General features: G+C 46.2%; 1 protein-coding gene across 1 annotated transcript in view; it reads right to left on the reverse strand.

Moving 5' to 3' along the window:
* The window catches only part of CAPN8 (calpain 8), a 49,012-nt gene that overhangs the window by 21,586 nt on the left and 10,062 nt on the right, over positions 1-17,364 (reverse strand). Inside the window, exons 3-8 of the mRNA XM_019549529.1 lie at positions 7,354-7,472; positions 6,190-6,323; positions 5,671-5,839; positions 4,189-4,272; positions 3,290-3,375; positions 398-472 (exon numbers count right to left, since the gene is read on the reverse strand). Of these exons, the coding sequence (XP_019405074.1) occupies positions 398-472; positions 3,290-3,375; positions 4,189-4,272; positions 5,671-5,839; positions 6,190-6,323; positions 7,354-7,472 (667 nt within the window). The remainder of the gene's footprint in view (positions 1-397; positions 473-3,289; positions 3,376-4,188; positions 4,273-5,670; positions 5,840-6,189; positions 6,324-7,353; positions 7,473-17,364) is intronic.

Raw genomic sequence — 17,364 nt, forward strand, 5'->3', positions numbered from 1 at the left:
AGCTCTACCAAGAGTGACTAGAAATAATGGTCACAAGCTGGCAGAGGGGAAATTCAGATTAGACATCAGGAGGCGCTACTTCACTGTCAAGGCGGCTAGGATCTGGAACCAGCTTCCAAGCAAAGTGGTGCTGGCTCCTACCCTGGGGGTCTTTAAGACAAGGCTTGACAATCACCTTACTGGGGTAGTTTGACCCCAGTTCTTTTTTCTGCCATGGCAGGGGGTCGGACTAAATGATCTGCTCAGGTCCCTTCCGACCCTACAAATATGAAACTATGAAACTTGCACGCATTGTGCATTATTAACCCTGTGGATGCTAGTATTTGTTCCCATTCCATCCATAGGAAAGTTTAAAGGCGTACATATCCAAGGATTTAATCCAAATAATGATTCTTACCAAAACTCTCCATCATTTGACTGCTCATCCAGAGCCTGTTTCTGTTTGGGATCAATATAATTCCATTCTGGAGCACTGCCAGAAAAAATAAATAGGCCATAAGTATAGCAGCTAAATTTGATTTTCTGAATGGTTCTGAAAGTTGGAAGTTTCTATAGTAACAGCCAATAACAGGACATATTCCCTTCTATGATTAGATCTACTGCCATTCTCAATGTCTCTACAAAATACAAAGCGCAAATTAATTATATGTGACAAAGCTATTTAAACAATCTGTTCAAATTGTATTTGCAACAAAAAACTTAAATTTATTCGTAACTACAAGGTGTGAGAATGTACAAATGGAGGACTGACTGGATGAGATTGTCTAATATTACTTTATATTATATACAAAATATGTCCCTACAATGTGCTTTCTGAATATCAGAAGTTTCTCAATTCTGATATCTAGTTGAAAGACTAGTATTCTAGTCAGAGAAGCAGAAAAAGCTGCATTGTTTCAATGTCCCAAATAATTCAGGAGGATGGATGAAGCAGGCAGCAGAACATATATACATCAAGGACTAATCTTTGGTCTAAGCTAAGATATACTGCTTCTTTCCCATTTCTGTTATACTGCGTGTATCTACACATGCAAATAATCCAGGAGCAGTTTACTTTTGAATAAACTACTTGAGAGTGAACTCTCCCAGGCACGTGTCTACACGTTATGGATGTGGGAGCAGATTAGCTGCTTCTAGCCGCAGACTGCTGCTGCTCCCTGCAGCCCTGCAACAGCCTGCAGCAGCCAGGGGGAGCTCTAGGCTCAGGGGCCAGAAGACAGCTGTTTCCTGGCAGGGGCTGGGAGATTGCTCCCTGCCCCTGTGAGCTGCCAGCTGATGGGGCAGCCTCCACCACTGGAGCCCAGGTGAAGTCCCCTTGCCCCAGCAGCAGGGAGCTCCCAGCCTGTTCAGTAATCACGGGGCCAGGGCTAGAAAATCCTTATCTCCCAGCCCAAGCCCCACAATCGTGGGGCCAGTGCTGGGATATCTTTATCTCCCAGCACCTGCTATGCTGTTGCAGGGCCAGCACTGGGAGATTCTTCTCTCCCTGCAGTCATGGATCTGGTGCTGGGAGAAAAGAATCTCCCAGCACCGGCCCTGCAATTGCAGAGCTGGTGCGGAGAGATACAGATCTCCCAACCCAGGTCCCATGACTGTGGAGTGCAGGCTGGGAGCTCCCTGCTGCCAGGGCAGGGGGACATTGTCCCTGCCCGGGCTTTGGTAGTAGAGCCCACCCCAGTAGCAGGAAGCTTCCAGGGGCAGGGAGCAACCTCCCATCCCCTGCTGCCCATGGCCAGGCAACTAAACATGTACTACTGTACAGTAAATAATCTTGAGTAAACTTGCTACTTGCATTTGAAGGTAGCAAAATTACTCACAATTAGAGCCAATTACTGTGCAGTAAGTGGCTGCATGTGTAGATGCAGATACTTACTGCACAGTAATTAGCTTCACTGGGCAGTAAAGCATCTCGTGTAGATGTACCCACTGTGGGTCAGATTCTGATCTAATCCCATATCAGTCTAGAAGAACTCCATTGATTCCAGCAGGATTGAGCCACACTGAATCAGCTGTAACTGAGATCAGAACATAACTTCAAAAATTGCTGAATCTATTACTTTTAGGGGTTAGCAAAACAGCTCAGATAACAATGGGACTGATCTTAAATTTTGCCCAAATTTCTCCACACAACCTCAGCGCTATAATTTCAGGCAGCTAGGATGCAAATGTACTGAAATACTGCATAAGAAGTTGTATCAAGCCTGAGAAAAATGCCTTATTGCAAGGAAATATTAGATATTTTGTGACTTCTGTCCCATGCATTTGATGAAACAGGCTATCACCTACAAAAGCATATGCCGCTCTCTAACATGCCACCCTACCCTACCTTATGCCTGACTTCAGACTAACATGGCTGATCACCTCTCTGCTCTCACGAGATTCCAAGGCTTGCTTCCAGACTAGAGAGGTCTATACAAGCATCTAAGGGTACCTATACATTGGAGCCGTGCGAAGCTTCAGTCTCTGATTCAATTCGGCGGAGATTCGGCCTGATTCGGTGGCTGAATCTCCGAATCAAATCAGGAGACCCTTTAATCTCTCCGAATCAAATCAGAACCCTCCAAATAGATTCAGAGAGATTTGGAAAAATTCTAAGATTCAGACGTAGACACAGCTTTAAATGTTTTTTCTACATATGTCAAGGTGCCAGGCGGCTCATGAGTGTGTGATGCTGGAGCACATGAAGTGTCTTACAGAAGCATGGGGGGCCTCCACGAGCTCGGCAGCAGACCCAAAAGTGGACCAGAAGCACTTCCAGTCCACTTCCAGGTCCTCTGGGGAGTGTGCACTGTGCCTCCCTGGCTTGGCAACTACCAGGTTCACTACCAAGCATGTGGGGGGGGGCCCCCACATTCTTGTGGGATGCTCCATCTGCCCCAGCATCGCAGCATTCATGAGTCATGCTGGTACCTTGAGGTATGTAGAAAAAACATATAAAGCTGCGTCTATGTCTGAATCACTCATTCTCCAAATCAGCGTCAAATCTTCAGATTCGGATTCAGCTGAATCAAATCAGCGACAGTGATCCAAAAGAACAAATCGAATCATTGTCCCTGATTTGGGCTGAATCTGAATCAAATAGAGCCTGCTTTGCACACTCTTGGTAAGAAATATAGTCAGAAGAGATGACCAGCCAACACTGTTAATTAATTAATATTGCTTTGCTTCTGACCATCTTCAACTGATTTAACACTTTTTCCCCTATGTGCTATGCGCCTTACTAGCTGCAAGTGTTACCAATTTAATTTTTAAAAAGATATTAGACTACACTGAAAAGTGTATAACCTACTTATCACTCCAGGCTCCAGTCCACTCCACTTCACCCCAGGGATTTCTTATCCTGACTAGTTTCTCTGGGCGCCTATGGTAATTCACCTGTAAAGTACAAAACAAGCAGTATCTCAGCCTGTTGTTATTCCAATCATCATCATGTAGTATTTATTTTTATGTCTACAGGAAAAACAATTTGTGCTTTAGCTGTGTGATTAGTTCTAATCTGTAAGAATTCAAAGAGCACTAAATGGATCTCAATACCCAATTTACTTTCCCCTCTGTACCACACCATTACTGCACAATGGCCTTTCTTGCAATGCTCACCATTTATCAGATGCTGTGCAAGTAACATCCAAGGATGGGCATAATTTATAACACAGTGCAGTATTCACAGCCTCATCAGCATGTGGCATTTTACAAGATAAGGTGGGAGCATAATTAGTACAAAGTTATTCAGCATAATCATCTCTCTTATCTTGATAGTTTGTGATATGTAGGAAAATATAAGGTCCAATGCATGTATAATTTGTTAGTATAATTCCATGTATAATTTGTTAGTATAATTTGTTCGTAAAATGCTGGTTGCAGGCTACAGTCTACAGTGAGGAAGACTGGTTAGAACAAGATTTCTGAGAGATTATCACTAGATGACAAAAATTCCAAGCTAGCTGAATATTACAATCAGTGTTTCTTTCTCTGTAGCTGTGCCAAGACCAGCAATATTTTCACAAGGATCAGCTAGGCAAAGCCATCAGAAAGCTTTGAAGTTAGAATTTCAGGCCTTAGGTGATGTGCATGTTTTATTGGTTGATCTTCTGCTTAATGATACATATAACAGTTTCGTCTAGACTAGAAACCCCATTTGGGTTTACTTAGAAGTGACCAAGTTGATTTATCTGTGATACAGGGCCTTACCTCTTCTGCTCCAGTGAGAGAATAAGCATGTCCCTTCACTAGTTTCTCACGTGTGATTTGTTCAGTTTCAGCTGCACCCGTGATCTAGGACAATAACAAATATGGTTAAGTACACACAGTTCTAGTGACCAAATTAATCCTGGTGCAGACAAAAGAGAGATCAAACAGACATCTCTAATAAGAATAAAATATTCACCACCACAACCCATATTAAGCAGAAGTGGGTCCACAACAAAATCTCAGATCCAAACTCCAGATCTCACCTTACTGTCTCCATCCCCACTGCCTTCTCCAGCCACCAACACACCCAGATCCCTCCTGCTGCTTCTCTGCATTGCCCTAGGGGCAAGCCAGCCCATTTCTGGGTGGTCCCAGGCAAAAGGAAGGTGGCAGGGACAGTGCACAGGCCGCTGCTCCCTGGGAGGGCTCAGGGAAGAGTTGGATCCAGCCACGTGCTGCCTGCAGCTAGGGCAGCATCCAGCCCACTAGCTGCCTGCCTGGGCAACCCCCGGAAGCACCACCACCGCAGAGGGAAGGACCGGGACCCCCTGCAGCTCAGGAGCCACTCAACCTACTGATAGCTCATGTGGGCAGGCTCTGCTGAAGAAAAAAAAAAAAAAGCAGCAAGGGGCCCAATCCTCCCCCACCCCCCACAAAGCCTGCCTGCAGCCAGGGGGTGAGCTGCCAGGGTCCCTGAGCTGAGGGGACCCCAGCCCTTCTCTTTACGGTGGCAGCACCCCCCTAGGGCTGCCCAGGCAGGCTGCTAGCAGTCCAAGGGCTGCCCCAGCTCAAAGGCAGCACCCAGCCCAATCCAGCTGTTCCCTGAGCCCAAGCTGGGGTGGACCCTGGCCTGCTAGCAGCCTACCTGGGTGGCCCGGGGGGGCACACTGCCATGGAGGGAAAAACCAGGTTCCCCTCACAACTCAGGGGCTGCTCAGTCTGCTGGTCCCTGTGGCCATGGGATAGGTGGCTAGGCTTCCTCAAAACAAAAAAAAAGGATTGGGCCCCTCTCTGTAACAGTGACAGAAGCCCCTAAATTTAAACAGTGGGTTTTTAATCATCACAATTAAAAATCCACCATTTCAATTCACAGGAGTAAACCCCTGTAACATGCAAAAGTGCCCCTTGACAACAAGGGCACACTGTTGGCTCATATTCAGCTTCTTGCCCACTGTAACCCTCAGGTCCTTTACTGCCCAGCCAGTCAGCCCCCAGGCTGTAGCAGTGCATGGGATTGTTCGATTCTAAGTGCAGGATTTGGCACTTTTCCTTGTTGAACAACATACCCTCTGTTTCCTGATAAGTGGTTGCCCATTTAGGGCTTGATCCAAAGTCTGTTAAAGTCAATAGAAAAATCTCATGCTGACTTCAGCAGGCTTTCAATCAGGGCCAACCCAAGTGGCAATGTCTGCCACTAAGGTTTCGCTACAACAAAACTTGGATTTCTGTAAGATTTGCAGTAAGACACTTGCAGCCTCTCACATCAATGGAGCAGCCAAGCAATGACCCAGCATTCAGGGCCTTCCGGATGATTTGGTAGAGGTTGGGTGGTGCCTTTCTTAGCTCATATGATTCAGAAATGCCTCCAGTGAAATCTTCAAACCCTTCTATTGTGGAGCCTCCTGTGAGAGCTTCGTAAGAGCCATTCAACCTATGGAGTGGAAAATAAGAAAACTGAGCTGCATAAAGGGCCTTAGGCCAGCTTTGACATATAAATATTGTTTGTATTGCAAAAATAGTGGCAATAACCCAATTTCTCTCTGTTACTGTACTCACAGAAGGCAGAATTAGAAGGTAAAACATCTTAAGCAAAAAGGTTAGTAATGTGCCTTTAAGTGCTCAGGAAAAACATTAAAAACAGATGGAAAGAGGGCTGAGCAGTAGTAAAAGGTTGATGTTCAGGCAGACTGCATCTGCACAGTGCATCACCAGAGCCTGTGACAGTTGCATCCTTCCTGTTAGAGCTCAACCACAGCCTCCTTCAGAATTAGCCCAACTTACTTAGCATAAGCCTTCTCCAGCAGGGCACTCCAGAACTCATTGCCTTCCTCTGAGTGAACAAAGACCAGTACCCCATTTTTGGTGGGCAGCCTGTCATCGACCACAACATCCACCCACTCTCCAAACTGCCAGAACTGAGGAAGGAAAGTAAGAAAGAGTGATTAGGGATGTATGGTCCAGTTTCCTCCTCACCATCAGCCTCCTCCCACCCTCTTCTCCACACCTGCATAGCGAGGTCCACCCTTTACACTGGGAAAGAGTCTCTCATGTCTTTTGGTCATCACCTGCTCTCCTCCATTTTCAGATCCCCCATGAAAACCCACCTTGAGGAATCCTTCATTGGGCTCCTTCCCACTGAGTTCTTCCCCATCCAAACCCTTCCTTGCATGTTGCCTCATGTATATGACCTTTGGGACAGGACAGACCCTGTTTTATATTATACAAGGCTCTGCTCACTATTTCAAGAATTATATGGAAGTTTATAAATAGGTAATGATAATGATGCTGCTTTGAAGAGAAGTCTATTGAGCACTTCAGAGTGTCTACAGAAAGATGACTAACATTAAGATTGCAATGAGGCCTAATATTTTAAGTGTCTGGCATTATGAAGGTGTAGCTGGAGATCGTTTTGAGATGTCTGATTTTCAAAAATTGCCAAAACCTAACCACTGAAAAATCAGGACCCTTTGAAAGGGGCTGCTAGTCCAGGCACCCAAAAATCAGAAGTGAATTTTTAAAATGCAGCCTGAAATAGATGGCTAATATTAATTGTCTCTATAAGCAGCTGCTGCAATTGCATTTGGAATGTGATGCAACTATGATTGTATGACTTAAATGATGAAAGAATGGGAAGCTACCTGATTGAGAACATTCTGCTCTCCAACACAGGGGTATCAGTCAGAGGCAACTCCACTGCTCTCAGCAGAACAACACTGGATTTGTACAGTTGTAAGAGACCAGAATGAAACCCACTGAAAATAGAGTTGTGCCATTCTATTTTAACCTCCTCTGTGGCCCTCTTTCTGCCTCTCCCTCTCACCTATGCACAGTAATAGCTGAATACCTAACCTGCATCTGGCACATGGAAAGTTACATTCACCTCAGTGCTGCCTTTTCTTTTAATCCCCACATCCTGATCAAGTCTTATGGATTACCAGGAGGTACCTGGAAGTGAAAGATCCCAGCATAGTCCTTCTGGAAGCTCTGGTCTTTAGGAACAACTCTATCTAGAATTTCTTGATCCAATGTGAGAGATGCAATGGCAGCAAGAAGCCAGCAGTCACCTGAGAATGTGCAAGTTTCAAGACAGAAAACACAGTGGTAAAGCTCAGCTTTGCAGTTTCCTCATTTCCCTCTACACCCCTGGTTCTCAGCCTTTTTAGCCTCAAGCCAACTCTTCATAACTTTCTGGAATTTAGCGAGAGCCCAGCTGAGAAATGCAAAGCTAGAATCTAGCCGCTGCCCAGGCAACAGTGGCAGGGGCAGGAGCTCACTCCACCATTTTCATCATCTTCCCCTTCCCCATCCCAGGTCTATGCCTGCCCTTGCTGCTGGGACTGTGCCTCCAGTACCTTATACAGCAGCAACCAAAGACTCAGGGACCCAATTGCAAAGCCCAGGAGCATGGGAGGAGTGGGGATTCAAACCAGGCTGAAAAGTATAGCCTGACAGTACAAAATATACATGTCCATGTGTAGCATGCTGCTGGGAGCATGGAGGTGGCTGAGGTGAAGAGCAGCTGTGGGTACTGCTTGTCTGAAGCGCCTAACACACCTTACACTTATGCCATGACCAACATGTTAATCATGGAATAAATGGTAAGAGTGTTATACCTGTACATAATTTAAGGTGCCATAAAATGGCAAACCAGCCATAAAAATATTGCACATAATAATGTAGAACATGTTTATTAGGGCTGCGCGAAATTTTCCCAGCTGTTTCGTTTTGACACTGCTTCAACTCATTTCGAGGTCACAACAGCAAAATCAAAATGAAACAAAGGGCATTGAAGCAGCCTCGAAACAAAATAAGGCAAGTTGAAACATTTTGAAAGTCAAAACATTTCAACCATACCCCGTGGTAGATGGGGTCAGGGATGGGGAAATCAGCCCAGCTAGGCTGACTTCCCATCCCCGTCTGATCTAATGAAACATCAAAACAGAGTCGAAACAGCCTTACTGTTTTGATGAAGCAAAACGGAACAGCTGTTTCAAATTGAAATGAAATTCCATTCAAAACTCAAGGCAAAATGGAATGGTGCCATTTCGCACATCCCTAATGTTTATGTCTGGTTTATAGGTGGAAGTGGGGGGACAACAAGCTGCAAGAACCTGGTTTTTAACTTGCCAGTCCAGGGGGATTGTCCATGCACTGGCAAGTAGAATGGGCACAAATGGGATCTGATCCCTGATCCCAAAATAGGACCTTCTGCCATGCATGCAGAAGGAACGATCATTAGGATCAGAGATCAGATCCCATCATACAAATAAATGAACACATGTCAAGAGCCTGGAATGGTGCAGGGGCTGGTGAGATGAGGAATGATCACTTATCTCCTAGCACAGGGACCAGGTTCTGGAGCACGCCTGGAAAAATCTGCCACTGAACCCCAGTTGAAGATCACTGGGCATGTCTACACATCCACTTTACTGTGCAGTAGACAAATTTACTGCACAGTGAAGTGTCATTATCTATACATGTGTGGTAATTAGGCCACTGTAGACTAATTTATTGCACTGTCAGATAGTGCCATCAGACATAAGTACTACCTGACAGAGCAGCAAGTTACTGTGCTTAAATGCATGACAGGGCTCACTGGGGCATGAGGGTGCTTCAGCACAGGGGTAGCCAGCAGGGAGCCCCACAGTGAAGCACCCTTGTGCCCCAGCCAGCTGCTCCACAGCACATGGAGCCCAGCCAGAGCAGCCCTGGGCTGGATGCTCCAATGCGGCTCCACATGCTGTAAAAGGGCTGGCTGGGGCCTTCTGGCTAGCCCTGCACTGAAGCACCCTCCTGCCTGAGCCAGCCCTTGAGCAGCACATGGAACCTGGTCCGAGGAGCCCTGGGCTGGCAAGCTGATCCCCTGGGTCCCCTGCCAGCCTAGGCTGCTCCCACCAGACTCCATGTACTGTACATGAATGCACTCTAGAGCTAATTTCTCCCAAGTTTCTTTCTACCAGGTGTATGTTCAAACGGCGTGCCCAGGAGCAAAAAACTCCAGAGCAATAAGTTTATGCATGTACATTAATTACACATGTAGATATGCCTATTGACTGGTTCACACTATATTTTATGTACCCATTGAATAAAATGCCAGTATAAAGTATCCATAGAATTCCCCCTAAAAGCTTAGCTCAGTTGAGTTTCTCTTGTTTATTTGATAACATTTTTCTTGTTTTTCTCTGCTGGGAATATGTAGTTTTTATCATTTGTATTTTTAATACATCTATACACAACAGAAAAATTTGTATTGGCTTCTCAGGAACCTCCAGCTTAGGCATCTGGCCTCTGGGAGTCTTGGTATGGATTCAGTACGAGTCTGCAGTGTGATGCAGCCACATAAAAGGTAGATGTGGTTTTCAGATACATAAATAGAAGCATTAAATAAGAGGTGATAATGCCTCTCAACTTGGCACTGGTTAGGCCTCATCTGAAGTACAGTGAGCAGTTCTGGGCTCCACATTTTAAAAAGAACATGGAGAAGTAAGAGCAGCCCCAGAGGTCGGTGAAAAGGATAATAAAGGGTATGGAAAGCAAGTTACATGTGTAGGGACCTACTCACATCATGATTGTGCAGATTTTAAGGAAATCATGAAATCAGGCAATATCCCCCAAATCCATGGAAAATAAACCAAAAAATGGGGGAAAAAACTTACTAAAAATCAAATGCTGGCTCCCCAGTGGGAGCAAACAGTCTTCCCAGCTGTGTAGCCCAGCACAAAGAGGCCTGCTGGCAGAAGGCAAGCAGGCAATATAGCTGCCACCCCACCCTGCCCCTCTGGGTGAAAAGGCTGCCTGTTTTGTGATCTCTCCCCTCTCCACTAATCAGTGGCTAGAGGCAAGGCCACATGGCAGACAGCCCTCTCAGCCAATCAATGGAATAAGGCAAGGCCATGGGACAGACAGGCCTCTCCACCAATTAGTGGCAGATAGGTGCGGCCACAGGGCCCCTCAGCCAATCAGAGGTGTGGGAGGTGATGGTTTGAAAATGGTATTTAAAAGTTTGCTTTTTGGAAATTGGCTTATGGGGGGGTGTAATTAGAATCATGGGTGTCTGGTGCCTCTCGAGTCAGGGAGGGGCAAGTACCCCTCCCTGACACCAGTCAGTGACCGGGGGGGGCGGTCCCCCAGTGGCTAATCCCGTGGCCACTTCCAGAAGCAGCACAACCGCTTTTGCTGGCAGCCCTGCTTCCTGGCCAGCACTTGCAGGGAAGGCATTGGTGCTCCCACCTGCCCCCCTGCCCTCTGGCTAAACAGAGAGAGCAGCCTGTCAGGGGGTGCACTAGCACTATCAGGGAGTACACGTGTATCCGCGTGCACCCCTTACACATCACCGCTGATTAGAATGGTTCAGGATGGACAGCAGGGGTTAACTGATTTCTAAAAGACTGGGTCTCACACACACAGTTTCCCCAGCCTTCAGAAGCAGACAAACTGTCTAACAAACAAGGACACATAGTCTGAGAAACTGAGGGCATATACTACACTGTTCCATAACATGAAATAAGGTATCACCAACTCACAGGGCCAAAAAGGGAGGCCTGAAATTCCTGTCTTGGAAAGGGTGTGCATGTGGTGAGCTTGGAATGTGTGGACGAAACAGAATGTGGACAGTATGACGAGCACAGAGAAACCAATCAGCAATGCCCACAGATGAAGAGTCACCAGGAGGGAAGGAGAATACAAAAGCAGAGACTTGAAAGTAAAGAAGGGCCTGGGGTCCTCCTCTTCCCCATCCTTCTGCCCGAGATGGTCCTTGAGAGAGGTCTCTATCCCCATCCCCAAGGAGAGGTCCCCAAGGCCACCATGGACAGAGGGCACACCACCAGCCCATCTCGTCCACCCCATGGGGATGCTTCAGCATCCCACCACCAAGCTGCTGACATGCTGACATCTGACAGCTAAGAAAGAGCCTCAGAGTGAACACTGTGTCCCGACCAGATGATTCTTGACTCTGATGACAGCCCTAGGATTTACAGAATTGCTTGATTATTTGTACTGCTTCTCTTTTGTTATTACTATGTATCAATATATTTGCCTATTGTTAAATGGAAAGGTTGTGGTCAGTCTGAGGGTGGTAATAAGGTATCTGGTTTCTAAATCCAGAGACAATTTAAGCCTAGTACTTAAGACCAATCAGACACACACACCCCTCCAAACAAGGCATCTGGGTCCTAAATCCAAAGCCAACATGGGGAGCCCACCACAATAAGCCTGTGAAAATGGTGGCTGCCCCACAATCTGCCTGAAAAATCAGTCAGCTGTCTCCTCAAGTTGTGTAGACCTGTATGTATGAGGAAAGCCTGAAGGAGCTAGGCATGTTCAGCTTGTGGAAAAGGTGCTTAAGAGGAGTCTTTAAATAGCAGTTTTCAAATACTTGAAGGGCTGCCACAAAGAAAAGGAAAAATACCTTTTCTCTCTTGCTGCAGAGAACAGGATGCGGACTAATGGCTTGAAGTTACAGCAAATTAGGTTTAGGTTGGATATCAGGAAAAACTTCTTCACTGTTAAAATAGTGAAGCAGACTGCCTAGGGAAGTTGTGGACTCACTGTCACTGGAGGTGTTCAAGGAGAGGGGATGATCTAGGTGTATGTTCTGCTATGGGTATTTCCTATGTTTTTGGGCTTTGCTGGTTGCCTCCACCCTCCCCTTCTGCTACATGAGTCAGCCTCCTTCAGAAGCACTGGGCATTTTTAGGCCATAAATTTGAAAAAGATATCCCACCAGTAGAAGACTGAGGCTCTGGAACCTCCTTCCAACGGTGGTAGCAGAGGTAAAAAGTTTATTAAAGAAAAATTTAGTCAATTTATAAAAGGGTTTATATGATGTATTTGTCTGAATTTAGCAAGGCATAAAGGCAGTAACAGAAAATAAAGAAGAAAAAGATGAAAGAGAGGTCCCCACACAAAGCTGGTCAGAGGGGTAAGAGAAGCTATGCTATCAGCATTACTCTCTTAATATTGTTCTGGATATATTCAGAGCCTGTGCATGTTGTTGCCAACCAAGCACTACTGTAACAGACATTTTTTCCTGAAATGAACTCTTTGAGACAATAAAAAGTAAGTGAGTGAGTACCTGTAGCAGCAGGGGGGGTGGGGTAAGGAATATGGCTCTTGATATAAGAGGAAAAGAGCCTTGGGCCTGGAGTTTTAAATCTCCCTTTTTATATATACATCCTTGCTACCGGCTCCCCTGTCTTCCACTTCCCCAGCTTCTACTGGCCTTCTGTGATGCATATAGTGCTAGTTTTGAGGAGGGGAAAGAGCAGTAGTACGGGTGTTGGTGTTACCAATTTAAAAGTACTTGTAGCCACATGAGACTTGACACAGTCTACTAGTAATGAAGAGACAGACTGAACACTGGGAAAACAGTGGAACCCCCACCCCAACACACACTCTGGTGGAGGACAGGTTGTTACAACCACTGAAGTAGAACCTGACCCATTAAAAATTGTGCATCAGCAGCTGGAATTTGTGTAACACAGAGGATGGCCACACTGGAGCCATTCAGTCAGCACAGAGCCACTTCTGAGTCTTGTTTTACCTGTTTATGGATCTGACCCCCTAAGACACCAAACACACTGTTACTTCTTTTACAAGAATTCCCAGTGTGACAGCTATTTCCTAGCATTTAGGAGAATACCAGTTACATCGCTCGTTCCTACTTCCCTCAGGGAGATTGAAGCTCATGCTGTATGTCCAGTGGTGAAAAGACCACACTGAGTATTCAGGGCTAGGTGTGTGTCTGGGGGTGGGGGGGATAGTGGGAATCAGTGAGGGTTTACCAAACACAATGGGTAAAGGGAAGACCACATTGGGTCTTACCTTCCTGACCTAATGCTATGAGTCTTACTGCTGCTCATCATCAGTTCTCCCCCGGCCAGGTTTCCTCAGAGCACATCCTGGTGCCCCATTTGCTCACCCCCACCCCTACATACATCTTGGGAACAGGGCTATGTTGAGGACAGCCATTCTGCTTACCCCATTAAACCCCTGCCACCCAGTGCACTGCTCTCTGGCCAGGCTGCTGCAAAGGTTCCCAGCATGAGGGACCCACTCATAAGCTGGGTCAGGACAGGTGTCCCCCTCACCCTGCCCCAGTTATAATACTGTGTATTTTAGATCGGGGTGCCCAACTCATTGCCTGAAGGCCAGATCCAACCCCCAGTGCCTTGTCATCTGGCCTGCAGGGCTCCCCACACCCTGTAGGCAGCCCTGTGGATCATGGCCTGTGCACTAGATTCACTGCACAGTGCAGGAACCAGTTCCAGCTTGTGAGGCTGGACAGAAATGGCATAGGTTCCTAAGGCCCCAATTCCCACATGCAGCACTGGGAGGAGGTGATGTGGGGTCTCAGAGCCCTGGTCCCGGCACATGGGGCTGGACAGAGGCAGTGCAGGGTTCCAGGGCCCTGTCCCCACATGCAGGGTGGCCAGGGGCAGCACAGGCTGGATCCTGGGGTGTGGTGTATGATCCAGCCTGTGCATCAGCCCTGCACCACTCATTTGGCTCACGGGGCCAAAGAGTGAATACAACAGTTTTAGATAGATATTAAGGGTCACAAATTGTCTCTTTTTTTAAGTGTTGTGTATGGCACCTTGCCCAATGGGGTACTGGTCTGTATTGGGGTTGCAAGGCAAAAGAAAATGGTAAATCAATAGTTATCAAAGTAATAGAAGTTAAAATGTGAACATCCTCCCTTTTGGAATCTGGTAAAGATAACTTTAACCAGTTTGCAAAGCTTTCTGCTCATGATTTAGTGCAAATATTAGGCATGCATTTCCTCACTATCTAAGCAGAAACATGTTTAGGGAGAACCAGTAACAGCTGTCAAGGTGAATTATTTTGTGACCAATGTTGATTAGAAGTTAGCTTTTAAACGATTAAGTAAAAACTTAGCCTTAGCTTCCTAGAAAGTTCAGATGAAAAAAAAATGGGCACCAAAGAATACCTATTTGAAATATTTTTGCAGTCATAATCAGAAAAGTAACCATAAGCAAGTTTCCACTGCTTATTAGTCTTACAAAGCTAATCTTGCAGTGGCAGCACAAGATTCTTTCCATCTCATACCTCATCCACAACACAGAGAGAAGTGCTGGTGCAGGTTCTCTACTCTTGCTGATGAATGTGGAAGAAAGCCTAGCCTGATTCCTGGATCCAAGTTTGTGTTTGGTGACAGTGATATGACATTTTTTAATCTTGAAAGAAGCCAGTTTGATCTGGAGTTTATGAGAGGATCATAGAAAATTAGTGTTGGAAGGGACCTCAGGAGGTCATCTAGTCCAAACCCCTGCTCATAGCAGGACCTTCCCTGACTAGATCATTCCAGCCAGGATTTTGTCGAGCCAGATCTTAAAAGCCTCAAAGGATAGAGACTCCACCAGTTCTCCAGATAACCTGTTCCAGTGCTTCACCACCCTCCTAGTGAAAAGATTTTCCTAACATCCAACCTAAACCTCCCTTGCTGCAATTTGAAACCATTGCTCCTTGTTCTGTCATCTGCCACCACTGAGACAGTCTAGCTCTGTCCTCTTTGGAACCACCCTGCAGGTAGTTAAAGTTTGCTATTAAATCCCCTCTCAGTCTTCTCTTCTGCAGACTAAATAAACTCAGTTTCCCCTGGCTTCCCTCATAAATCATGTGCCCCTGAATGATTTTCATTGCCCTCTGCTGAACCCTCTCCAACTTGTTCACATCCTTTTTGTAGTGGGGAGCCCCATACTCCAGATGTGCATGGGACACAGTACTCCAGATGTGGCCTCACCAGTGCAGAATAGGGCGGAATCATTACTTTGCTCGATCTGCTAGCAATGTTCCTCCTAATGCAGCCCAGTATGCTGTTGGCCTTCTTGACAAGAAGGGAACACTGATGACTCGTATCCATCTTATTGTCCACTGTAACCCCCAAGCCCTTTTCTGCAGAGCTGCTGCTTAGCAAGTCAGTCCCCAGCCTATAGTGGTGCATGGGATTCTTCTGACATAAGTATGAGACTTTACACTTGTCCTTATTGAATCTCAGAAAACTGAGTTTTCTTTTGGCCCAATTCTCCAATTTGTCTAGGTCACTTTGAATCCTAGCCCTACCCTCCAATGTATCTACTACTCCTTCCAGCTCCATGTAATCCACAAACTTGCTGAGGGTGCAAACCATCCCATTTTCCAGCTCATTAATGAAAATATTGAACAAAACTGGCCCCCTGGACTGACCCTTGGGGCACTCCACTTGATACTGACTGCCAGCTAGACATGGAGCCACTAATTACTACCTTCTGAGCCTGACAGTCCAGCCAACTTTCTATCCACTTTACAGTCAATTTATCCAACTCATACTTCCTCAGATGCTTGTAAGAATGCTGTGGGACATGGTATCAAAAGCCTTGCTAAAGTCAAGGTATACAGGCAGTCCAACTTACAACATTTCAAGTTACAACATTTTGCACTTACAACATTTATAAATTGACACCCTGCTTCAACTTTATGATGTCAATTTCAACTTACAATGCTTGATCCGATGTGATGCCATGCCAGCGAACAAGTTCGCGGTGTCACCCATCTCCCTGGAGACCATCTGTCCAAACTTCCTTGGACACTTTCTTTAAGAAAGCAGACAAGACTCCAGAAAAACCTGCAGCCAAGACTCCTAAGAAGACTAGACAAGAACCCTTCAAAAAGTCCAGCAAAGTCACCTCAAAGAAATCCTTCCAAATCAATGTGATTGCTGTTTACAATATAAATACATTAATGTAGCTATAGTACTCATTTATAATTGATTGGATACAAAATTCTTAGGTATTTTTGGTGAAAACAGGGTATCAGGCCTTGGTTCAGGAACCAATCCCCCATTTATAACATTGTTTCTTATGAGAAAGTTGGTTCCAAGTTACAATGTTTCAACTTAGGAAGAAAGGTTTTCAGGAACCAATTGTGTCATAAGTCTGAGGACTGCCTGTATTACATGCACTGTTTTCCTTGTATCCACAGAGACAGGGATTCTATTTCGTCACAGAAGGCAATCAGGCAGACCTGCCCATGGTGAACCCATGCTGACTGTTCCTAATCAGCTGCTTCTTCTCCAAGTGCTTAGAAATGCAGTCCTTGAGGACCTGCTCCATGACTTTTCCAGGGCCTAAGGTGAGGCTGACTGGTCTGTAGTTTCCTGCATCCTCCTTCTTCCCTTTCTTAAAGTTGGGCACTATATTTGCCCTTTTCCAATTGTCTGGGGCCTCCCCCCGATTGCCACAAGTTTTCAAAGATAATGGCCAGTGGCTCTTCAATCACATCAGCCAACTCCCTCTGCACCCTCAGATGCATTGCATTCAGCCCCATAGACTTGTACATGTCCAGCTTTGCTAACTAGTCTCTAACCTGTTCTTTCACCACTGAGGTCTGCTGACCTTCTCCCCAAACTGTGCTACCCAGTGCAGGTGTCTGGGAGCTGACCTGTGAAGACCAAGGTTAAAAAACTCATTAAGTATTTCAGCCTTTTCCTCATCAACTGTCTCTAGGTTGCCTCCCCCATTCAGTAAGGGACCCACACTTTCCCTGACCTTCCTCTTGTTGCTAACTGTAATGGGGTGCCATTCTAGGGGTGGCCGTGACCTCCCCTAGTGCCCCTTTACCGTGCCAAGTTCACCTCAAAGCACCCTCGAATCTCACCCGCCCTAAATATAAAAGGGAGGCTGTCTTTCATCCTCTTGGACATGGTTTTTCTGTTGTACCCTGGCCCCATTCTGTACTGGGTCTCGGTGCACCCCAGCCTTATGGGCTATGCATGGCTCCAACGACCCCATACCACGCCCCAAGCCTCACAGATGTACCAGACATTGTTCGGTCTTAGCCACAGTCCTAGTCTCTCTTGCTGCCCCCTTTGCTCTGGGGCTGCACTCACTGCCCCCTTTGCTCTGAAGCAGGGGTTTTCCCACGCTGCTGTGGGTCCCCTTTGAGGCCTCCTCCAAC

The sequence above is a fragment of the Crocodylus porosus genome, unplaced genomic scaffold (genome assembly GCF_001723895.1).
Source record: "Crocodylus porosus isolate Cpor-Errol unplaced genomic scaffold, CroPor_comp1, whole genome shotgun sequence".
Classification (NCBI taxonomy): domain Eukaryota; kingdom Metazoa; phylum Chordata; order Crocodylia; family Crocodylidae; genus Crocodylus; species Crocodylus porosus.